This window comes from Siphateles boraxobius, unplaced genomic scaffold, assembly GCF_051911475.1.
Source record: "Siphateles boraxobius isolate OS27281-9 unplaced genomic scaffold, OSU_SipBor_1 61, whole genome shotgun sequence".
NCBI lineage: Eukaryota > Metazoa > Chordata > Actinopteri > Cypriniformes > Leuciscidae > Siphateles > Siphateles boraxobius.
Window position 1 is genome coordinate 6026580 of NW_027509188.1, and position 26234 is coordinate 6052813.

General features: G+C 40.5%; 1 protein-coding gene across 1 annotated transcript; it reads left to right on the forward strand.

Moving 5' to 3' along the window:
- The first annotated feature begins 2488 nt into the window (after nt 1-2488).
- LOC143718436 (uncharacterized) lies at nt 2489-4814 on the forward strand. The gene is made up of 5 exons (XM_077209497.1): nt 2489-2552; nt 3335-3718; nt 3839-3940; nt 4015-4247; nt 4341-4814. Exons 1-5 carry the CDS (start codon nt 2489-2491, stop codon nt 4812-4814), a joined length of 1257 nt encoding a protein of 418 aa, XP_077065612.1.
- Nucleotides 4815-26234: the final 21420 nt, after the last annotated feature.

Below are 26234 nucleotides of genomic sequence, written 5' to 3' on the forward strand. Positions count from 1 at the left end.
TCTCTCTCTCTCTCTCTCTCTCACTTTCACTCTCTCTCTCTCTCACTCACTTTCACTCTCTCTCTCTCTCTCTCTCACTTTCACTCTCTCTCTCTCTCACTCACTTTCTCTCTCTCTCTCTCACTCACTTTCACTCTCTCTCTCTCTCTCTCTCTCTCACTCACTTTCACTCTCTCTCTCTCACTCACTTTCACTCTCTCTCTCTCTCACTCTCTCTCTCTCTCTCTCTCACTTTCACTCTCTCTCTCTCTCTCACTCACTTTCACTCTCTCTCACTTTCACTCTCTCTCTCTCTCTCACTCACTTTCACTCTCTCTCTCTCTCACTTTCACTCTCTCTCTCTCACTTTCACTCTCTCTCTCTCTCTCTCTCTCACTTTCACTCTCTCTCTCTCTCACTCACTTTCACTCTCTCACTCACTTTCTCTCTCTATCTCTCTCTCTCTCTCTCTCTCACTCACTTTCACTCTCACTTTCACTCTCTCTCTCTCTCTCACTTTCTCTCTCTATCTCTCTATCTTTCTTCTAAAGCTTCACTGTCTTCGAGTAAGTATTGTTACTCTATTCTTTATTTTTCTTTCACCTTACTCAATCACTGTCCAAAACATTTTTAAAAATGTAGTTTTATATAGCCTATACTCTCTCCTCAATTATTTTTGTCTGACCGTGTTTTTATCTTCCTTTTCCAGTATAGTATCTTTGAAATGGCTGCTCAGCAAGACAGAGGGAGAGCAGATGATGCTATTTTCTTTCAGACATGCTTCTTGCTCAAACCAAAAAATGATCTCCCAGTATTGGTAATAATACTAAAGAGTGGGAATTAGAGTGCAAAATTTGAATGAACTGCTCAAGAGTTGGCTGTATTTCAGTGTTAATCATACAATGCTCACTTTCTGTCATGCAAGGCAAAGGAAGCGAAGGGCAAAGCAACATCTGCTAAAGGCAGTGAATTTAATGTCTGATGGGTGGAGAGAGATGCTGAAGGACGTCCACTGCTAAAAGAAGCAGAAGTGGAGAGACACGAAAACGTGCATCAGCTACAGGTAGTCCATGTCTTCCAGGATTATTTGTGATTACCCACCCAATCTTTCTTAACTAAGTATAACTGTGCCCATTTTATACAGAATTCAACTTGCTATTTGTTAGGTAACATAAATATGGTTTTGTGTCACTTGAAACATAGACCACCAAACTGTGGGGCTTCCGGTGCACAGCATTTTCCTTTATTTTTTTTCCATGGTAAAACTTAAAAGGATTTCTTTGTCCGGTTTTTAATAATTTTACTTTGAATACTGTATGTTAAACTGTGCCATCAGAAACACAACATGGTGGTGGATGTCTAACTTATGTTATTGACTTCACTTTAATGCTAAGCGATTCCAAAGAAATGAAGTGGAAGTGAAGCAATCGGTGTCAGGTTCATGCTGCTAACAGTTCAAGATTATGTCCAGATAATGAGGGAAAAAAACTTTTAGAGATTAATGGAATTGTCAGACATGTCAATTAGCCTATTATAGCCTTAAGTCACTAATGAACACTGTATTATCACACATTTCTGAACGCTTTATTAAACAGAAATTTGCTGTTGGTGTATTAACCTAAAACAACATGCTCGCCAGATTGTTTATCTAAATAGACCTATGTTGTTAGAATTTACTGTTTACCAGGTTTTGGCTAATTTTCTTGATTTCATTTTTTGAATTATTTTTTTTAATGAAAACTAACATCATAAAGTATGATATTTGTTTTACTTTGAGCAATTCTGGCGCTATAATTGACTCTTCTAAGGAGCATATAAAACAAAACAGCTCCTTGGAAAAAATGAAATGTAATATTGTAGTAGTTATAAACAAACATATTTTAGTTCAGATTAGTTTGAGGGCAGCAATTGTATTCATAATGTCAAAATAAAACCGACGTAATGTTACTTGAAGGCATTATAGCCTACTATTCCTGCCAAACTTCCATGTTTGCGGTTAGTGTTACTACAGTAAATCCATGGTGAATGTTGCTGATCTGTGGACAGTGGATAGTTCATTCATGGCACAATGTTTCTTTCTGGTTTCCACGTCAGTGCTGTTTGATCCGTTAATAACGGAGAAATGTGAATGTTTCTCACTAGATCTCGCAGCAATGTTATTACTTCAGTGGCGAATTCAAATTATTCCTTTACTTGACTTAGCCTTTACTACTTAGCGCTGTGTAGTAACAGTGTCGCTTGATCAAGATCGGCTCGCGCTGCTTTGGTCCAAACTGATAAACGGTCCGTCAACCACACAATAACGAGCAGTTTCGTTCCGCTTGCATTACATTTGCCATTTGATGTTGGGCAATGTTGTGGTGGCTCCGGCGGATTATGAGCGCGCTTACCACGCGCAACGCGCCTATATTTGAAATAACAAATTTTTGGTCGGCAGGAAAAATGTCCTAACCCCCCCCCCCCCCCCTCCTCAAAGAAAAAACTCTCCGGTTCTACGCGATTCACGTAAATGACCCAATTGGCCGAGAAAACGGCGATTGTCGCCGAAAAGCGTCAAGTTTGCAGGTGTGAAAGTAGGTCTCCAGGACGCCGCTATCCATATGGGGTGCGAAACTCGGGTGAGCAACAACACACACGTCCGTGTCATCCTCCGATTCCGTAGCACCGCTGGAATTCTCTGCAGCAGACAGACTCTTGTTCTGTGTCCATTGGCGCACAGTGAGAGCACAGGCACCACCAATCTGCCCCAGCTCGAGCCATTGCGTGCTCCTCGTCCGCGGCAAGCAGATCGTCTGCATCGGGTGTGGTGACAGCAGCTTCAGCCGCCTCCTGTTCCTCCATAGCCCTCAGCTGCTCGTCGCTATACTGTGGCTCATAAAGGTAGCCACGAACATCCGTTTCTACCATAACTTCGTCAAAATCCAGATCCTCCATAATGCATCCGCCTGTGTATTCAGTACTTTCGTCCATATTTTCAAAAAGTTTCTCCCGGTGAAATCAAACGCACTGGCACTGATCTGATAGGTCTGTTAGCGCATTAGGTCCAGCCACCTATGGGCGGGTTTGAAAGGGTGGGAACTAGTGCTTGTAGTCTTCACAGAAATCCCCCCCTTTTACACTTCCTCCTACAATGACGTAAAATGACGATTTTTGCGTCATTGTAGGAGGAAGTGAAAAAGGTAAATAGAGGATTTCTCTCGTCTCAGGGGAAAATGAAAGAGTGTTGCACGACCATTCAATAGTATGACTGGATTTCTAACAATGGAAATCTTAATGCAAATGGGTGGAGTGACCCTTTAAGCAAGTTAGCAATAAGCGTGAAAGGAATGATTATTTTCTTATTTCTGTCTTTTAGACAGTGAGATGCAGAAACTGCAGGACATTCTGACCTCAGCAGATGTTCAAGGCACCAGCAAGTATCCTTCAACATCCACATCATGGTGCTTGCGCCAATCTGTAGCCCAAGATGAGTGGCGGAAAGCAAGGTCCTATCACATCAACTGCTTGCTGTCCTGCAATGTGGCTCCAGAAAATAACTGCAGCCGCTGCACATCTCCTGCCATCATTCGCTGCAGAGACTGCATGCCCCAAGAGTGGCTGTGTATGGATTGTGACATACACATACACAAAAAACTCACCCTCCATAACAGGGAGTCCTGCATTGAGGGAATTTACAAGCCCATTGAGCCAACAGTGTGCTGTGTAAAAGAAGATGGCAAATATACTCTGGTCAATCAAGGTAGTGTTCTGAAACTTTTTGGTAAAGTGATTTTCATTTTATTTTAGTTTTTTACTTTTATTATCTTAATTGGGCATATTTGTAATGCTTTCTCACTAATTATTTCACTTCTCTTTTCAGTATGTTTATTACCTACAGTGAGACCTGTCCAGTTATGTACTTGCGACCCTTCAAACTTCACAGAATCAACTGGCAGAGTAATCGTTTTGGTTTGCATAAATGGTATGAATTATGGTTTATATTTTTATTTTTTCCTGTCCCTTTGTGTGTTACAATGTTCTACTTTTTGATTTTAGGTCGGTATGATTTGCACTTGCCAAACTTGCTGTGCAGATTATGTCTGGCTCATTGGACACCTGACATGAGCGACCTAATAAGCAGTGGGTATTGGCCAGCATCTGTAAATGCTGACACGCTGTTTTCAGTCGATGTCTTCAGCACATTTGAAGAAATGAGAACTGTTGCACCAGGTTTATCGAGACAAGGTTTTTTGCGGATGTTGGAGAGGAGGACCTGTCTCTTTGGAAGGGTAACATCAGTGTAGATTAAAGTTGCCTCAAGTAGAGATGAGAGAATATTAGTGTAGCTATTTCATTTTACTCTTTACTAATCGAATGTACAGGCTGGGAAAATACATGGAGACGTATTCCAAAGAAGCTTCATGGAATACACATTCTGCCAGTACGCACAGGCCGATGAGGGACTAGCTGTGGACGCACCGGCCGATGAGGAACCAGCTGTGGACACACCGGCAGATGAGGGACCAGCTGTGGACGCACCGGCAGATGAGGAACCAGCTGTGGACGCACCGGCCGATGAGGGACTAGCTGTGGACGCACCGGCAGATGAGGAACCAGCTGTGGACGCACCGGCCGATGAGGGACTAGCTGTGGACGCACCGGTAGATGAGGAACCAGCTGTGGACGCACCGGCAGATGAGGGACCAGCTGTGGACGCACCGGTAGATGAGGAACCAGCTGTGGACACACCGGCAGATGAGGGACCAACTGTGGACGCACAGGCCGATGAGGGACCAGCTTCGTCATCTCTGAAATCTTGCACTTTTCTCAGGATGCTCACAGAGGCTGGTGTGTGAGGAATTATTATTTTTTGCCTTCTTTTCATGAAGGGGTACACCAGCGCTTTCCCCAGCTCCTCCAGAAAAAGCCTCCTTCGGTAGCTTTTCACCTGTCCCCAGGTGGGATTGATCTCCCTCCACAGAATGAATGAATTGTAGGCCGAGACATCAATAATGTTGAAGAAGAGAGCCATGGGCCAGCGAGCTGACTTCCGTCCACATGTGTATGTTCCATACACTGTAAAAAAAGATGGACGACGCCCCTTCGTTCTCTTCCATTGGCGAGAAGTGAAGCCGCCATTGTCCCGATATGGTGCTGACATCTTGGGACTTGAGTCTGCGCAGTTGCGATTTCGGGACCAGACATGCGCAGAAGTGAGCATGTAAAAGGAAGTAAAGCCGCGAAATCAACGTCCCGCTCTGGTCCCGCCCTCACTCTCGCTGAATCAGTCGTAAGCACGCGCCTCTGCTGCAGAACAACCCATTATGTCGTGTGAAATAATTAATTATAGAAATTTAGATTTTTAATTTATTTAACAGGTAGGAATAGAGACATTAATCTCTATTCAATATGTCCCCGTAATTATGTGTAAAAAAAAAATCGGTGTTATAAGTGTACAATGAATATACATTATCTCTTAAATGTCACTCTTAATAGTCTTGTTTGAACTTGTTCGTTCGTCTTTGGCTCAAAGACACTTGCTTTGAACGCTTCTTCGCGGAAGCTTCAAGTTTATTTCAAGTGAGTGAGAAAATATTTCAACTCAAAACAAAATTTTGTGCCCAATTATTTCCCAGACGTAGTTTTAGTATTGAGATCAAAGTTAACTTGCCTTGCGTTCGCTATACAACAGTGGATGATGGTCACACAGGACGACTCGGCAGATTTGAAGTGTTTACCACATCACAGCGGCTTTTTTTTGAGCATGTTCTGCAGACAGAGTGAATATCCTCGATTAAGTTTCCCTCAGGATTTTTGTAAATGCCAAAATATGACCACACCTCAGATTTGGTCCTCTTAAAAGCCTGAAAAATCTCCCGAACGCAGTCACCGCCTTCCGCCATTCCTTCGCGAATAAAAAAAAACAACAACATTGCGCGCCTGTGGCAGACTGTTGCTGGCTGGACAGGATTTATAGTGAGTTATTAAAATCGCGATAATCAAACACGGTTTTAATGATAATTGAATTTTAAACGATATTACTAACCGTCAGTACATTTTATCGTGGTTTATAGTGAAACCGGTAATCGTCCCATCCCTAGTCGTAAGCACGCGCCTCTGCTGCAGAACAACCCATTATGTCGTGTGAAATAATTAATTATAGAAATTTAGATATTAAATTTAAAGCTCCAATCTCCTCAGTCCTCCAAAGATCCCGAAAAAAAGTCTGTTGTTGCTTCAGTGACTACTTTGCTCAGAGAACCTGTCAATCACGCCTGTCAATCACGTACGCCACAGCGCCGTTTTTATAGCATCAAATAACTAACTAAAAAAAAACTTATTTTAAAGCTACACTGGGTGATTTTTACCCACATCTAGCGGTGAAAAGGTATATGACCATCCAGTGAATATTAGTTTCTGTTCCTCTCAATTCCGATTTCGTTTTAACTCCTACGGTGGCCAATGTAGTCCAAGATTAACATGGCTTGCAGTTCGACCTCGTCCATGAGTGTTCCTTCAAATGATGAGGTTATTTTAGAAAACTATTATAATTTGCAGTAATTTAATTTGTCAGGTAACTTATAGGTTATGACATCTATGTAAAATGAATAATAGTTTTATGTTTTTGTTATTTTTTTACCATTTCATTGCTAACATCAGTTTTCAGGTTCCCTGACGAATGCAAGCTAATCTTAGTAAAGTAACTTTTATCAGTGCTATCGTTATTCTGCATGTTGTACGACATCACTAGCGTAAGGCAAAGTTTACATTGTAGGCCATATCATTTTCTCCGTGAGCAGAGATCAGTTGATGTGACGGAGGTGCGAGGGAGAGGTAGAGGTTTTATAAACACGGATTTATGTTACAAGGTAAACAATACTTTTCATCATTGACGCGAGGAAACCTATCCTAGATGTCGTTCTAGCGTTATGCACAGCACACCATGATATAATTAGCCAAGCAACAATAAAACTTCCAATATACACAAATAGGCTTAATTAACGTTACCTGACAAGAAGAAAGCAGGCAACGTCGGCGTCCTTTTTAAAATCTTTGCTTGTCATGCGCCTGTTGCGTTGCCGTCTTAATTCTCTTTTTCGCTTCCTTGGCGACTCTGATACGTATCCTCGAGAATAAGAGTGATCCTCCATCAGAAACAGACTTTCAAAAAGGCTTTCAGGTTTTTATATATCAGTCTCAAGCAATCCCCCTCTTGACATTCGACACGGTGCCATCGAGTGTTAAAACGCGAAAGGCGAATCTTGGCTAATGTACTTTCAAGATGAAGGGGCAACATGGCGACCGACATTGGAATCCCTTACCCGTATGTATTTTCAATGGCATATTATACACTATCGAGAATACTTTATTACTTGAACGAAGTAAATATACATTAATCAGCACATATATTTTGGAAAGAAGTGTTTTTAGCTAAGAATAAACTAAAAAAGTTACACAGTGTAGCTTTAAAAACAAACACTTGAAATTCCATTGCACAACATTTTAGTAAATATTTGGTCATCTATTGATAATGCAATTTACTTCTTTTTTCTCCAATACATTTCAAGTTCAATTTACCATTTAGCTTAGAATATAAGTTATTATTGTACAATTATTTTTAGCAGTGAACAAATACAAAGTAGCACATACCTTGTCTAGATTGTCCACTCCACCTTTGGTGGCGTTGTAATCTAAAATCATCGCTGGTTTTCTGTCCTCGCGCTCGGTGACTCCTGCATCCTTGTGTGTGGTGCTCATAAGAATCACGTTCTTCTTTTTTGGGCAGTAGGAGATGATGGTGTGTCTCGGTGAACGCGAACAGAGATGAAAAACAAGCCCTGTTTCCACTTGTCACCAATGCACTTGGGAGCTCTGCCTTGTTTTTTTTGCACAGTACCTAGCATCCTTATTTTTCTTCGTAAGAGCTCTGTGCCAAGAGCATAAGATGTGAAAAAATCTCACGTGACAATGTGCCCCTCGAGATCATGTAAGATTTCAAGCACCACACGTTTGCCCAGGTTTCGCTCGTGTCGTGCTCCTACAGGTTTATCAGTGTACACCTGGATATTGTAGCTGTAGCTGCTTTTGGCATCACAGGCTGCCCAGATTTTCAGACCATATTTAGCCGGTTTGCTCGGCATATATTGCTTGAACTGGTACCGGCCTCTGAACCCAATCAAGTATTCGTCCACGGTTACGTTCAAGTCAGGATTGTACATCATGGGAAGCCTTTCTAGCCATTTTTCCCAAAGTTCACGGATGGGTGCCAGCTTGTCAGTTTCTCTTCTTGCGGCTCTTGTTGTTTTGTCATCAAAATGTACCACACTTGACAATCTAGTAAAATCTTTCAGAGGCATGGTGGCCCGAAAAATTGCTCTCCCCATCTCACTATGCCACAGGCTTCGTGTTGCTTCATCATGGGATTTAAAAACCCAGCAAGAATGAAAAGACCCATAAAAGCTTCCATTTCAGACCAGTCAATGTTAGTCCAATGATCACCAAAAACTCGTTGCCCCTACAAATTTGTCATTCTAACTAGGATGTTCTGAATTGAGTTAGGAAAATATAACTCAAATGTTGATTTTATGTCTTCAGCTCTTGAACAGGCATACCTTGTGGGACCAGGTGTCTTTCTGATAATCTCCTCTCCTCATGCTCTTCCTGGAGTTTGGGGTGGAGGAGACGAACTCCATTTTTAGAGGAAAGTTGGATCTCCTTCAGGGCCTTCCTCCTCTGAATCCTCATCTTATGGCTGATCCTCTGTGATCTGAAAATCTGGGTCAGCCTCTGTCAAATCTTCCTCTACATCAGATGTGTCATCTGGTTCACTACATTCTTCATTTTCACTTGCGTGAAGCAAGTATTCCAGGGTCTCTTGAGCAGTGTATCTTGTTGTCTTTTTGCTGAAGAATGAACTGTGGACTGTGGTAGCAGGCAGAGGGGAAAGTGATTGTTTTATAAACAAATAATGTGATTGGCCTGGTCGTTACAGGGGGACAATCTTTGATACTTTAATCCAACTAGTAGCCGTGGTAACAGGCAGGGGAGAAAATGTTTGTTTTATAATACTGTGATTGGCCTGGAATGTGTGTGTGTGTGTGTGTGTGTGTGCGTGCGCGCTTTTGTATTTTTCTATTTATTGATTTATTTTATTTAGCATATTCTCAAAATTTGATGTTGCAGTCTTACCAGTTCATTTTTCTGTGTGTGTGTGTTTGTGTGTGGGCGTGAGTGTCTTATTTTCACTCTTGATATTTTAGTGTCACTCCTTCATTGCTGTGCACTTTTTTTCTGCACAGTGGCTGATTTGTAGTTTGTACCACCAAAAGTTTCTCAGAGTTTTCGTATTTTTTCATATTTTCAATTCATTTCCTTTGTCGGTCATTTTTGACTGCGAAGGAGCCAAGTGTGACACTTTTTTTTAACGACCCTTTAACATAGCGTTTCTCAACGGGGGCGGTACCGCCCCCTTGGGGGCGTTTGGACAGTGTCGGGGGGCGTTGGGAACGAGGCAGCTGAGAGGGGGGCGCTCAGGCACAAATGGGGGGCGTTATGTCTGACTGTGGCACTATATACTCACTGTTATTATCACAAGTTTTTTAAGCCTCTGACAACACATACAATGTTAATTTGAATGCATGGGCGTTTTAGGTACAGCATTGATTTCCACGCTGCTGCTCAAATCCATTCCACCTTCATTCGGAGTCCCACCAGGCCAGACGATCCAATACGCACGTGCAGTCCCAAGCGCGAGTCTCAGGTTCCTATGAGAATATTAATATAAAATATCATATCGTAGAACATGTAGCCTACCGGTATATGAAATAGTAGCCTAGGCGTCATTTAGCCTACAGGGCGGTTTTGAAACACTTTTAAAACATCTCGCGGCACGGATGTACCAATACAAATAAAACATATCCAGTTAACTAGCAGCATTCGTTTCATTCGTTTGTTAAATAAGAGACGATCTAGCGCTGAAATGTGTTGTCTTCACTCGGACGCGCACTTCAGTCCGTTACGGAAAGTGAAAGTCTCCCTAAAAGATGTAAGAAATAAAAAAGCGAAACGGATGTATACTATTTTTGAATCCCTTTCTTTTTGGAATTTTTTGTAATGTTTCCCCTTATAGTTTTTTTTTTCTTTCTGTCTATTGTTTCTTTGATGCTATTATGAATGTAATAGATATAATACTATGTGATCCTCCGTATGTGTATGTTATATATTGTTCTTGTTATGCAATAAAAAAAAAAAAGAGAAAAAAAAAGAAAGTGAATCAGGACATCATCACATCTTTGTATACATTTTTATTTATTTACATCAGTAAGCTAACGTTACAAGACATCGTCTTTCAAAACATTACCTGCGCAAAAGAAAAAAAAAAGAATGAATGAGTCATTCGCACTTTTGAAAATGCCCTTCCGAATGCGTCTCTGTCCGACATAATTCCATAGCGTCCATGTTTTAATGTAAAATAAAATTATGTCTGTGTTAATTAATTAATATTTAAATGTTGCTAGTAGCCCACTCAGACTTGTCCCGGCTAGTTACCGGCAAATTATCTCTATGGCAATGCTTAAAAACAAATGCCGCAGCCGGCAGAGTGGTAGAAAGAATGTGTCCAATCAAAATGTACACAAGCTTCGCGGTTTAAGATTAATGTGTCCAATCAAAATGCACACAATCACGTAAACTAAAACAATTTTGACATCAAAACACATTTAAACATCATGGCGGAAAACAAGAAGAAGTGCAGACAGTATAGTGTCGAGTTTATTAAATATGGATTTATTCCCTCACCCACGAACATCCAGCTCCCTATGTGCCTGCTTTGCCAGCAGGTTTTTTCTAACGAGGCAATGAAACCGTCCCGTCTTAAGGAGCACCTTACTAAAATTCACCCGGATAAGGCATCCAAGGATGCTGCGTTTTTCCAGAACATCAAGGAGCAGCTTTCGAAACAGTCCATCTCCAAGATGTTCGCTAGGAAGGTAAACCAGACAGACAGTGGGTTAGTGGCCTCCTATAACATCTCTCTTATGATAGCGAAGTCCGGGTTGCCATTTACAGCGGGGGAGAAGCTGGTTATCCCAGCGATTAAAGAGGCCATCTCCACTGTCATGGAGAGAGACCCATCGCCAGTGATGCAGGCCATCCCGCTCAGCAATGACAGTGTGGCTCGGAGAATAAAGGAGATGGCTCTGGATACTGAGCTGCAGTTGTGTGCCACACTACGTGAACATCCATTCAGTATCCAGCTGGATGAAACCACGACCATGGATAATAATGTTCTGCTGATGGCATATGTGCGTTATATGTCTGAGAGGGATGTGGCCGAGGATGTTTTGTTTGCCAAATATCTCTCCACTGACACACGAGGGGAGACGATCTTCAGGGCTCTGAGTGACTACCTGCTGGAGAACTGTATTCCCATCGCCAACATCCTCGCCTGTGCCACAGATGGAGCTCCCGCTATGGTTGGCAGGTACCGTGGCTTCGCAACTTTGTTAAAGGAGCGTGTGCCGCAGGTGTTAACAGTGCACTGCATGTTGCACCGTCACAATTTAGTGGCCAAAAATTTAAGTCCTTCTCTCCACCAGTCTCTGAACATCGCTGTCAGGGCCATAAACAAAATTAAGGCCCATGCTCTGAACGACCGGATCTTCAGGCAGCTGTGCGGGGAGAACGATGAAGCGTTTCAGCGCTTGCTGCTCCACACCGAGGTACGCTGGCTATCCAAGGGCAACTGTCTGGCTAGGCTGTGTGAGTTGTTCACAAGTGTCCTGGAGTTCCTTGCTGACGCAGGTCTAAGGGACACGCTGTGGTCGTGTCGCGCTGACATATTTTACCTGGAAGATTTTTTCGGGAAGATGAATGAAGTGTCACTCAAGCTCCAGGGAGATGCCGTGACACTGGTCCATTCAAAAGCCACCATCTGCAGTTTCCTCGCCAAGCTGGAGCTGTACAAACTAAATTTGAGCAGGCGTCAGTTCAGTAATTTTCCTCAGCTGGCCAAGGTAGCCTATTATTAGCTATTATTAGTAGTAGGAGTATTAGTCATATTTAAATTTACAAAGGCAGCCTAAAAGTAAAATCAATAACGTTAACTGCCTTTCTGTACTTACATTCAGGTGGTTGATGAGCTGACCGATAACCACCTGCTGCGTTACACCGATCACTTGAGGGCAGTGAAGGCGGACATGGAGATCCGTTTCAGGGACCTCGAACAATTGGATGTCCCTGAGTGGGTGATGGAGCCATTTGAAGGGGATGTGTCCAGGAGTGAGGCCGAAATTCAAGAAACTCTAATCGACCTCCAAAATGATGAGGAGGCCAAGGCAACCTTTCGTGCCTGTGGCTGGCGCGTCATGTGGGCCACGCATGGTCAGCGTTTCCCTCTTTTGTGGAAGAGGATTCGTCTTCTGCTCCTTGCTTTTCCGACGTCATACCTTGTCGAGCAGGGGTTCAGTCAAGCTTTGCACATGCAGACCAAGTACCGCAGCCGTCTCAATTTGGTTACCTCAGGCGCACTCCGGCTCAAGCTGACATCCTTGTGTCCTGATGTGAAAAAGTTGGCTGCCAGTCACCAAGCTCAGGGCTCACACTAATGACCGTAATTAATGTTGACTGTTTTGGATGCCTTTGTCTTTTTTCTTTGGTTCAGTTCTGGTGTCTTCTTTGTTCGTCATTTGAAATCAACTGGCTGTTTGGCTATTCAAATTTGAAGCCTATATATTGCCTAATTAAGTGCGCGAACGACGCTGCCTTTTCATTGGCCATTTAGGTTATTGTTCATGTGATTGGTTAATTTAAAAAAAAATTTAAATCACTTTTAAACGAACAAATTCAAATCGAAAGCTAATACAGTCTGATGTAACCCGTATGAAAGGTGCATTTCTCTCTAAAGGCGCATCCGCTTTACAGCAGAGATGGAGATTTGCTTGCAGCCAACACTAATTTATAAAACACTAGTTTACTAATAAACTATACATTTAAAATTACAAACTCGTTATTTTTTCAGACACATTTATTATCATTAGCCAGTAAATAAATCAGATCTCTGTATGGTTCCAGAGACATGGCTCTTCTCATTCAGCACTGCGGGGAAAATATAATTTCCAGGTTCTAATTTGGCCTTAGAAAAACAGTAAAATCTAAATTTAGTATTTTAAATGTTTAATAAAGGGGCACAATGTCAAACAAAAATATGTAAATATGTCAATTGCATTTTATACAACAACCAAAAAACCAACAAAAGCAAAATACAACAACCGTTAATTTTTCGTTTTTCAATTACGGGTTAAAAAGGAAAAACGAATGGATAGTAAAAGTAAAAGGACCTTATATTATTAAAACATTTCAAATAATGCATTTGTAGAAAAAGTTTGATAGAATTGGGTCCGTGTACTTTTGTGTCCATTCCTTTTTCCTTTTTAACCTGTAATTGAAAAATGAAAAATTAAAGGTTGTTTTATTTTTTTAAATGCAAATGTATATATATATATATATATATATATATATATATATATATATACATAATGTATTTTCATATTTTTGTTTATGACTTTTTGCCCCTTTATTAAACATTTAAAATATTCACAAATTAATATGGAAACAATTTCTAAGGCCAAATTAGAACCTGGAAATTATATTTTTCCCGCAGTGCTGAATGAGAAGAGCCTCTAACCATAACTGATTTATAGATGTTTTATAAGTTAATATGATAATAAATGTGTCTTCACATTGACCCATTTTAATTGTTTATTAATAAACTAGTGTTTTATAAATCAGTGTCGCTGTCGGCTGAAAACCTCTCCATCTCCGCTGTAAAGCGGATGCGCCTTTAGAGAGAAATGCACCTTTCATACGGGTATTTTGCTTTCGATCAGATTTTTTTAGTTTAAAAGTGGACATTTCAATATAGGTAGGCTATATTTTGTTTGTTCATATTTGAGACGCTTTCCAGTTCATCAAAGTGCGCCTGATAGTTTGATTTTATTTACAAAAGCACATTTTCTTGTTATTGTGAGTTTAAATAAAAGTTGCAAATTATGTTTGTTTTTTTTTTGTATGACCAGAAATTATATAGCTAGTATTTTCAGTTGTTTCCACTGTTGATAGGAAAATGCACGTGATCGTGCCTGCATGCAGCAAGCGCCACACTCCGCACACACACTTGGATATGCGTAAACATCTTGTGTTTATTTGTGATAATCTTACTACTAACTACTAACTTGTATTGTGAGAGACATTTGAAGAATTGCTTTGTTGTTCTTCTTTTTTTTTTGGATAAAAGCGTCTTCTACATAGCCCAAATGTAATAATAATAATGGTAATAATGGTAATTATTATTATTTGCGTTTATAACTATAAATTAGTTAACTGAAGACATAATATGTTAACCGACGCCTCGGTTGAAAACATCTCAACTTTTCAGAATGCCGCAAGTGCACAGCAAGTCATAATGACAAAACCCATCTGATCAGCTTCGGCCTTTCCGTAACAACATCGAACGCTCGGCCGGACAGCTGATCATAGCTGTACAGGGCAGGTTTTTTTTTTCTCATCTCCATAAATATATCTACTAGTAAAGCTAATGCAAGGGCTAGAAATCAATCAATCCTTTGTATCAAATGCAATGAATCCTCGTCATCATGTCATGGAGAGCGCAGTTCATGCTTTCTTAGCAACAACAGACGGGAGCGCAAGCGCTTGTGGAAAGGAGAAAACGATGCGGCCCTTATGTACACTTATTAGGTGTACTTTAGTAATTCAGAATAAGACAAAAGCACGGTTTTGAAAATGGATATACTGACTCAATACATAAATGTTTCACAATTTAAATACTTAAAGTTACGGATTTCATAATAATAATAATGATAATTATAATTTTAAGAAGAAAATAAGGACGTCAATCATACACATTATTATTGTTTTTATTATTATTATTATAACAGAATGATAATCAGCATACATTCAATAAAGACATTTAGCCCTTTTTTGGTGGTGGTGGGGGGCGGTCAGGGTTCTGGATCTTGGAAAGGGGGCGCTGGGCCAAAAAAGGTTGAGAACCACTGCTTTAACATATCTGAATCATGTCCTTGAATTTTTTTGTTTGTTCACATACCTAATACAACAAAAGTCACCAAGTGTCATCCCATTCTGATGAAGCAGAAAATTTTGAAAGTTTCTGTCATTTTTAAGGGAAGAAGACCAGAGCATTTCAATTCACCACAGTTGCAATTTCCAGGAACATCAGATGGTTAATTTTTTAACCTTTTCTTAGGGTGACATTGTTTATCATTAAGTTTTACATCTGTAATACAAATGCTAAATTCAGCAACTTCTGAAAGCATCGAGGAATTTTAAGTGACAGGTTTTAATGATGAGCTTGCAATACTACAGTAGTCAACATTCGAAGTGGATCAAAAAAGTTCATCAAAGTTCTCCTAAGACAAGAACGGGTATTGTTCAAAATTCATGTATAACTTTAATGAAAGGTTTTGATTCATTTCCAATGTTGACTACTGTACATCATTGCAATTACAATTCAATCTTTGTGTTAACACACACCCTGAATGCTCCAAACTGCCAAAAACGTACGCTTTTATAGAGGTGGTCTATAGATTTGACTGCTACTTACACTCTTAATTTCTACGGAAACAGTAAGGGTGTACTTAGTTTGTCACACCTCTTCTCCATTTTGGCCTAGTTTTTATTAAATAATGACAGAGTAACATGTCATGTGCAGTTGTTCATCTTAGGTTATATTTACCTAATTTTAAGACCTGACAAAGACCAGATCATTTTTTATTATGTTGTGATGCAAAACAATAAAATTCAAAAGGATGTACTTTCTTTTTCACTTGACTGTATATAAGTGCACATAGCAATCCAATCCAATCCAATCCTCTTTATTTATATAGCACAATTAAATTAACACAGGGTTTCCAAAGTGCTTTACATCATAACAATAAAAACACAATAGGAAAAAAATAAAAAATAAAATAAAATAAATAATAATAATAAAATACGATACGCACAATACGATAAAAGTAATAAAATAAGATAAAAAAACATAAAATAAATAAATCAAAAATGTAAAGAATGTACTGCCACACAACACACTTAAATCACATTAAACACGATTAACTGCTGTTAAAAGCCAGAGTAAAAAGATGGGTTTTAAGCAGAGATTTAAAATGAAACAGTGAAGAAGCATGTCTAATGTGTAGTGGCAATACATTCCAAAGTTTTGGAGCGGCAACAGCAAAAGCTCGTTCTCCTCTACGTTTCAGCCTCGTTCTAGGCACTGTCAGGAGCAGCTGGTCAGCAGACCTGAGAGAGCGGCTGGGAATATAGGGATGCAGTAACTCAGCGAGGTACGGTGGGGCAAGGCCATTCAAAGCTTTAAAAGCAAATAAAAGGAGTTTAAAATGAATCCTAAAATGAACAGGCAGCCAGTGGAGTGAAGCTAAAATAGGTGAAATATGCCCATACTTTCTTGTGCCAGTTAAGAGACGAGCAGCAGCATTTTGAACCAGTTGAAGACGGGCAATGGAGGACCCACTCGCCCCCAAATAAAGTGCATTGCAGTAATCCAACTCCACAAGGCAGTCCCAGATGGCAGTCAGAACCTGGGCTACGATCTGGCACACTGTGGAGACACCAACCCTGTAGCTGGACGCTATGGTCCTGAATGAGTCCCCAGTGGCAAGAAACCTAGAAAACACTATTATTATTGCAAGTACACTTGTAGTTACATATTCAACTATACAATCAACAGTCTATTTTACTTAAATGCACCATATTTGAGTTTGCTTACACTTTTACTAAGTTTTGAATCTCCGAAAACACGACTTCACTATCAAGCTAGATTCTTCCTCAATCACCCCATCAAGGTCGGTCAGAAATCTTGGAGTAATCTTTGATGACCAACTGACCTTCACAGACCACATTACAAAGACAGCTCGATCATGCAGGTTTGCGATGCACAACATCAGGAAGATCAGGCCTTTCCTAACTGAGCATGCAACACAACTTCTCGTCCAGGCCCTGGTTATTTCTAGGCTTGATTACTGCAATGCTCTTCTGGCTGGACTTTCCATCATGTGCAACTAAACCCTTACAAATGATCCAGAATGCTGCTGCTCGTCTTGTCTTCAACAAGCCCAAAAGGGCTCACGTCACTCCTCTGTTCATCTCCCTGCATTTGCTACCACTCGCTGCTCGAATCAAGTTCAAGGCGCTGACACTTGCTTACAGATTGACCACCGGCTCAGCTCCCTCCTACTTTCACTCGCTCCTACGGGTCTACATTCCTACCAGAAGCCTACGATCGGTCAATGAGCGACGGCTCGTGGTACCATCACAGCGAGGCACAAAATCACTCTCCAGAACATTCTCATTCACAGTTCCAAGCTGGTGGAAGGATCTCCCCACCCTCGTCCGGAATGCAGAATAAAAAATAAAAAAAAACTTTTCTTGAAATTTTCGCTTGTCTGGTTTATGCTACTCTGAGCAATGTTTGAACTGTATTCTTGCGTTGTTTTTGCCTCTCCACGATGACTCACTTGGTTTAATCCTCAAATGTAAGTCGCTTTGGATGCGTCTGCTAAATGACTAAATGTAAATGCAATATTTTTTATACCATCACTTTGCTTTTGATTTTATTTGTATTATATTAAGCCAGTCTTTAGTGCTTTCAGATTGTCTTTTAATGTCATATATATATATATATATATATATATATATATATATATATATATATATATATATATGTAGCAGGGTATGTATTACCCTTGCTGTTATTGGTTGGTGTCATGCTAACCCTGTAAGCCTATCAGTGCCGAATGTAGCAGGGGGATGTATAGCCCTTGCTCTGATTGGTTGGTGTCATGCCAACTCTGTGAGCCTATCAGTGCCCAGTTTGGGGAGTATAAAAATGTGAGTGGTCTGTTGGCCAGGTATGCGTCACTATGGGTCCTGCCCCTTGTAAACGTCATGTTGTGAGTAATGGAGAGGTTGATGCATCCTCTGGTTTTGCTCTCTGGTGTGCACTTGCTCTTGCAATAGCTGCTAGTGTGTTGTCTCGTAAGAGGCGGCATTCTCATAAGGCGAGTGACGATGTGTAGTACAGTGCTGCAAACCTCCTGTGGTGCGACAATGTCCAAGGGTTCCTGTGATTTATTTGAGGGCGGGATTTAAACCTTCTAATGTGACTGCACTGCTGCTTTGCCTGGGTCTCAATTGAATGCTCTTGTTGGCGAAGCTTGCTTTATTTTTATTGTTTTGAGTTTTGTCTAAACTTGAGTTAATTTTGTTTCTGAGTAAATGTATTTGTTATTTTGGTTTATGAATGTGTACTTTTGTTTTACAAGTATAGAATCTTTTGTATGTCAGTAGTTTGTGTATTTTCTTTCCATTGTTTCATTGGATCGCTGAGTGGGAGGGGTTGGCCGTGGTTATAATTTGATCTTGTGTATTTGCACGTAGTGCGTTTAATACGTTATCACTGTGTGTGTTGGATATTGAGTGTGGGGTGGAAATCCAAAGTGTCTCTGCTTGCCATCTTCCTCTTTGTGTCTTTAGTAAATGTTGTTATTTGGTACGGTTTACTAGTGAGACTGTGGCATTAGGTATTGTATGTCTTCATTCTTGTTCTTTTGTATTTTAATAAAGTGACTTGTTGTTTGTGTATTTTAGTCCACCCATCCTTGCTCACCCCTGCATTTGGCAACGAACCTGTGTGCCCTGGTATAGGGCTGTTATTTTCCTGGTGTATTCCAGGTGGCGTAGTATAGCATTGATTATAGGATCTTTGGTCCCCTTGCAGGTTTTATATATTTATTTTCAAATGTCCTCCGCTTCGCCACATTTGGCGTAGTCGGCAGGGTGCCATAGCTCGGGGTGAGCTTGTATAATTTCTTCTTTTTTTTATGTGGAGGGTGTTTTGAAAATATATTGTTTGTATTGTTTTTTTAAAGGCAAAGCAGCAGTGTATTTCAGCTGTGGGCCAGTCTCCTCTGTGGTTATTTCCCTCTACAATGGGTAAGTAGTGCGGGGGTGCCCTTGTTATGTCAGGTTTGCAGAAACCCTTGGGCGTGGTCAAATGGTTGAACAGGAGGGATGTAGCTCTTGCATTAAATTGGACTCTAGTGAGGCCATTAGGTGGGAGCAGGAGGGAACTCCAGGGGGCGTTTGGGATCCAAGCCAGTTCTCCTTGTTCCTGTAATGTAGTATGGGGGGCAGGGGAGACCGTTGTAGAGCTACCTGGTGGAGCTGGGTGTTTTGAAGGAACTGTTGAAAGCGCAGCAAGCCCAATTGAATCAGCTCTTTGGAAATTTTGGCCGGGTCATGGGTCTCAGAATGTAATTAAGCCCCTTGGGTTCGTGTTTTTTTGTAATCAGAAATTCAGTCCTCCTGTGGTAAGTCTCATAACTTCTTGGTGATTAGAGAGCAGTTTTTTGCATGCCAGTTGCTTAAACTAGTGTCCACCCAGCAAGGTAGCTCCAGCTTAGTTGCAGGGAATGGCAACATAGGTCGTTTTTAGAGTTCAAGTGTGGCGTCGTTAGCATTGTTGCACCCTTCTTTCATAGTTAACCTCTGTGGGTAGCAGTAAATTTTGTAACGCATTTTTCCCAACATTGTCATAAGGGGTGTTCCCAGTCTTGTCCCATCCGCAAGATTCCGTCAAGGTATGCGGTTGTAGGGTATGGCAGATTGTATTTGGCATTTTCAATTAGTAACAGTAAATTGATCAGTGTTTTCTCTATGATCGTGTGCTTTTTGAGCCTTCTAAATCTAGCCTTCTAGTGGGATTGTTGGCCTCCCCATTATCTGTGTAGGTAATTAGGGGCACTCTCGATGGCAGGGAACGTGGCTATTATTGTGGTGCAAAATTCACGCTTTCGTTCCATTTTATTAGCATCCAGGTCGCCAGTTTCCCTTCAGGGGTTGTCTTTCTTTTTAAAGGTTAAGGCTAATAGCTGGTTAGTTTTTAATGTCCAACACTTGTCAAACACTGTGGCGGATGTGGTAAGAGGTGCTATGTCATCTTCTGGCGTAATATCCAGTGATGTATCGGATTCCCTTTAGGCCTTCGGATGATTCCTGAGGTTTGTTCATCGTCGGGGCGACGATGCATAATGCGGAGGTGGAATGTAGCAGGGTATGTATTACCCTTGCTGTTATTGGTTGGTGTCATGCTAACCCTGTAAGCCTATCAGTGCCGAATGTAGCAGGGGGATGTATAGCCCTTGCTCTGATTGGTTGGTGTCATGCCAACTCTGTGAGCCTATCAGTGCCCAGTTTGGGGAGTATAAAAATGTGAGTGGTCTGTTGGCCAGGTATGCGTCACTATGGGTCCTGCCCCTTGTAAACGTCATGTTGTGAGTAATGGAGAGGTTGATGCATCCTCTGGTTTTGCTCTCTGGTGTGCACTTGCTCTTGCAATAGCTGCTAGTGTGTTGTCTCGTAAGAGGCGGCATTCTCATAAGGCGAGTGACGATGTGTAGTACAGTGCTGCAAACCTCCTGTGGTGCGACAATGTCCAAGGGTTCCTGTGATTTATTTGAGGGCGGGATTTAAACCTTCTAATGTGACTGCACTGCTGCTTTGCCTGGGTCTCAATTGAATGCTCTTGTTGGCGAAGCTTGCTTTATTTTTATTGTTTTGAGTTTTGTCTAAACTTGAGTTAATTTTGTTTCTGAGTAAATGTATTTGTTATTTTGGTTTATGAATGTGTACTTTTGTTTTACAAGTATAGAATCTTTTGTATGTCAGTAGTTTGTGTATTTTCTTTCCATTGTTTCATTGGATCGCTGAGTGGGAGGGGTTGGCCGTGGTTATAATTTGATCTTGTGTATTTGCACGTAGTGCGTTTAATATGTTATCACTGTGTGTGTTGGATATTGAGTGTGGGGTGGAAATCCAAAGTGTCTCTGCTTGCCATCTTCCTCTTTGTGTCTTTAGTAAATGTTGTTATTTGGTACGGTTTACTAGTGAGACTGTGGCATTAGGTATTGTATGTCTTCATTCTTGTTCTTTTGTATTTTAATAAAGTGACTTGTTGTTTGTGTATTTTAGTCCACCCATCCTTGCTCACCCCTGCATTTGGCAACGAACCTGTGTGCCCTGGTATAGGGCTGTTATTTTCCTGGTGTATTCCAGGTGGCGTAGTATAGCATTGATTATAGGATCTTTGGTCCCCTTGCAGGTTTTATATATTTATTTTCAAATGTCCTCCGCTTCGCCACATATATATATAAAATAAAAATGTCCTAAAAGTGCTTTTACAAGTTGTATATCGAATATTAGAGCAGTAGCCTATTGATTATATAATAAAAATATATAATATAGATTTAGAAATGATAAACAGTGTAGAAGTAGCCAACATGTTGCAAAAACTCACTTGATTAAAAACTATAGGCCTACATTATTAATTGTACTATATTTAATGTGTTTATTTGATTAATTTATCTTGTGGTTTTTTTTGTGTGTTTTTTGTGTTATGTTTTGTGGGTATATATATTTTTTTCTTTTTAAACCTTTACTACTTTGATTGTATAATTGATTATTTTCAATAAAGTATTAAAAAAAATCCTTCTGACTGCCATCTTGTTCGCTGGTGACGGAATTGCGTCATACTTCCGGCTCCCGTGTTGTTTTGCTGCTGAGTTACAGGTAAAGTAGCTTCTCTGTTGTCTCTGCACTTATTCCACTATTATCAGCTGCCGTTGTGTTTACTATGTATTGAACGCTCGTAGATCTCCAGTTGGCGGGCTAGTCCTCCACCCCGTCGTTCAACGCATTTAAAAGCGGATGTTACCGAAAGCTACCTGCAATGTTTGCACCCTTTGAGCTGCTTCTTCCTGGGTTGACACAAAACGCTGCTTGATCGGTATGTAAGCTACATGGTGAAGGATTTATTTGTTTTATTTGGGGTTAACTATTTTTTTTTATAAATAACAGTAACCGGGCTGGTTCAACTGGAGATTTCCTTCAGCCGCAGAGCATTCATTCACTAGCTGCTGTTTTGCCTGGATTGTTGTTTGCCTAACGTGTATTTCGAACATCGTACCACCGACTCTACTTGATTGCGGTATACTCGCCCTGGACAGCTGTTTTCTAATTTGATTGTGTACGTTTTGAACATTTATACAAGCAACTCTACTGATCGCTGTCTCACGGCCACGGGGCAATCACGGCCATACGGTCGAGTGTGTGTGTGAGCCTCCAGTTTTACATGGGCCAGTATTTTAAACCGTTGGAACGCAGCTGGAGGGGTTTGGCTCTTTATGGTTATAATTTGGCAAAGTTGTTTCTCTTCCTTTATTTCATTATTTTGTTTTCAGTTTAGTTAAAATGTGTTTTTTGTTTCTTTCTTTATCAGTGACTTACTAACTAAACTAAACTCCGTTAATGTATTTATATTTTGTCTGATTCTGTCTTATTACTGAATTAGTTTTCTTTGGCCAAGTGAGTCTCATTGTACTTTAATCATACTTATTATTTTGTTTTTCTTGGTTTATTGAGAAGTGTCTTAGAATTGTTATATATTTTTTAGTTTTTTTGTACTGCCTTTCTCGAACCATTGCTGGTTCTGGCAGCATGTTTATTTTGTGACTGAAGATTATTTCAGTTTGTTCTTTTCATTTAAATATTATATTTATTTTTTGTTGTTGAGTGAATCCCCTTTTGATCGTGTTTGTTTGTGTTCCAGTTGCTGAGAGCCGAGGGTGGTGGTGTTGGTGTCCGGGTGGTGGTGTCCCCTTCCTGTGTGCTGTGTTGTCTACCCCGTTTTCTTTGCTGTGTCCACTGTCGTGTTTTGTAGTGTTTGTGTGTCTTCACGTGGGTAACTTTTCCTGGGATTCCTTCCTGCCTTCGTGACTTCCTTCTCCTGCACTGGTAAGCTTCAGCAGCAAGTATAATTTGTCCCTCTGTTCCCCTTCCTAAAGTATGAACGTGTTTTAAATTGTTTTTTTAAATTATTGAAATAAAGTTTGTTGTCCCTTTTAAAAAGGCTGAATTGTATACGTACGTGTGTCCTTAAGTATATTAGTAGTATTGTAATTAGGAAGTAAAGAAAATCATTCTCTGGGTGAAAGTCCCAGGGTGGCGTAGTCTGTGTTTTTGGGGCAGGTTCCACCTAGACTAGAACCTCCTCTGTATTGTCTGCTCTCTGCCTCGCCACATAAAGTGCGATTTGCCAGGGGGGACGGGGATTTATTTTAATCGTGTTTTATTCTGGCATGTTGAATTAGTGTTCGACAAACGCGGCGGCGCGTTCATTTGGATTTATTTTCCTCATAACAGCTAAAATAACTTAATAGGCTACTCCGTGATTTTTCAGTCATACAGATAAGTGTAGAGTAGCCTACATCGTTCAAAACTGTAAACTTTTATTCATATTAGGCTAACGACAAAAGTGTATCTGTCGTCTCTGTCTCCGGGAACTGCGCGTCACAAAAATGAACCGAAAGCCACTTGCCTCAGCTCAGTCACGATAAGAAATCGGCTATGTCTAAAGCCTTTAAATGTCTAAATAGTTAGGCTAGGAAATGTTATCTGATTATGTAATCCATATGAAAACGAGAGGTACCAGTTTAGCCATCATGTAAGCGCTTCCCAATGAGAAAATGACAAGGGTGAAAATCTCGCTCTAATTAAATGTAGGCTAAATCGCCCTGAATTAAAATGTAAAAACAGATCAAATAATTTATTTTGTCAAAATGTTGTGACATCGTTTCATTTAAGTTCATAATTATTCTATAAATGTTATATAGTTTAGCAGCAGTACCACGAAGCACCGTGGTTCTAGATTTATTTGAATAATAATAATAAAAAAACCTTAAAGGATTAGTTTTAAAACTTTTGCTGATAATTTACTCACCCCCATGTCATCCAAGATGTCCATGTCTTTCTTTCTTCAGTCGAAAAGAAATTAAGGTTTTTGATGAAAACATTCTAGGATTTTTCTCCATATAATGGACTTCATTGGGTACCAAACGGTTCAAGGTCCAAGCTCGCCTCGCTCTGTTCTATGATGCGTGTTCGTGACTCTCCTGTTCGAACTCGTTCATCAAAATGAACGAATCTTTTTTTGAGTCATTTCGTTCATTCAACGAACGAAATGACTCAGAAAAAAGATTTGTTCATTTGTATGATTGTCAACAATCTGGCATTAACTAAACATGAACTGTTGACGACCCGTTCATGCCAAGAAACGAATGGTAGTGATCAGCAGATACAGAGCTCTTTAATTCGCGATCAACCTCGTTTTATTGTAAGGTGAATTCAACAAGGCATGCTGTGTTTTTGAAGCAACAAAGGCTAAACAATTGGTTACAGTATTTTTTTTCGTGATTTGTATGGATGACACGCAGCGACATATACAGTATTATCAGCTGTATGTTGTGTTTTTACCCTGAAATGTTTAATTTCGACAGAGACCCGGCTCGCGCAGCAAGGGAGACTAAATACACTTGCTAAAAAGAGATCCAGCGCGAGAGAGAGAGGCAAAGAAAAACGCATGTTTTTAATTTGTTGCTTTGGACTATTTTCGTTTTGTACTGTTTTAATTGTTTAATTTAGCTGCAATTTCTTTGGCAATACAAATTTAAAATGTTGCAAGAATATTTTCTCTGTTTCTTATTTTGCATCGCAAAGGAAATAAACTCTAAACTCGATGCAGCTGTTTTAAATAAAAATAAAACTGTCCCGACACTTTATTTAAACATTGAAATGTTCGATGAGGTTTCAAACTTAAGCAATTTTAGTGTTTTTTTTTACACAATAATTTAGCAGACTAAAGACAAGCATTTTCATTTTCTGACGCAATCGGCTGACAATCTTCCTTTATCAGTTTTGTTGTCTGTGCAGCGGCTCTACAGAAATGTAGCAAATTTATGTTCTAATTTGCCATTACTAATTAAACAAAACAACTCGCAAGTAACCAGTTAAGCATCAAGAACGGTAAAACATTAACGCTGTCGGCCAACATCGGTTAACAGCAAGTATGCTACAATGCGATTCGATCTCGGGACGCTTGAAGCTCCGTGAGGCTCATGTCATGGCGTTGACCACAGAGTGACCGTATGAACGCTGTTCAGTCAAAGTCTTAGGCCGCGTGTTCCTTTAAAGTGTTTTTAGCCGGCTGAAAACGCTAGGCGCTCTGCTGAAAACGCCTAGCGGTGGGGGCTTGAGAGCGTTTTGGCAGCGCTGCGTTTTTTCAGTTGAGACGATTCGTTGCTATGATACAGAATATCAGCAGCACAGTTTACTTGTAACTGATTTCGTAGATAATTAGTTTCATACTAAAAATTTATTTTTCATCCATTTTGTTCGGTTAGCTCTGCTGGTTGATGTTTTTGTACATAAAGAATGTTGTGACAGTTGGTCAGTGTGGTATTTGTCCCGCCCCTCCTCCACTGTGATTGGACAGCTGTGTAAAAAGTGACAGTGATGAGCGCAGCGTTTTACCCAAAGTTGAACATTTTTCAACTCTCGGCGACCAGTAAAAAACGCCGGGCGCTCAGCGCTTGAGCGTTAAATACACGCTCAGCGCCTCGTTACGCTCATGACGTTTAAAAAACGCGGCGCTCCCATTGAAAACAATTGGAATTTTATGCCAGCTGCGTGAAAAAACGCTTTGGTGGACACACGGCCTTATGCTCTTGCAAAGCCTCATTGATGTAGCCTAATATGTTTCTATTGCAATGTTTTAAGTTTTCATTATATATTCAATTTAATTTCAGTAATTTCAGTATTGTGATTATGAATTATTTTAACTACATTTCACTTGAATTCATCTGCTACCAGCTTTCAATCGCTCTGAATGAGCCGCAGCGCGGCGGCAGATTACGCAATAGAGAGAATAAACGGGTAAACGGACACTTTTCAAAGTCTGTGATTGTAGCGCCTCTTTGCGGTAAAAGGCAGCAAATACACCAGAAATTTTACCGCCGCGGCAGAACAGCGGCTGTAAAAGTATTATTCTGGTTGGCCACCTACTGTATACAGTAGACCTAAACAACGAACGATTGAGAGACGTTTCAAATATGGCCAGGCCCAGGCAGACTAGCTTTAAAAGCTTTTTTCAGAGGCCAGACGCGACAGACGATGGTGAATCAGAAACGCCTGAAGCCTCCGATGTCCAGAGCCAGAAAGCTCCAGCACCACCGAGGCGTTCATGTTTTTTTCTGTCTATTTGAAAGTTAGGCTAGTGGCGGATCGTCAATAGAGAGCGCTGAGGCACCGCCGTCCCTGGTCGCTGCGTC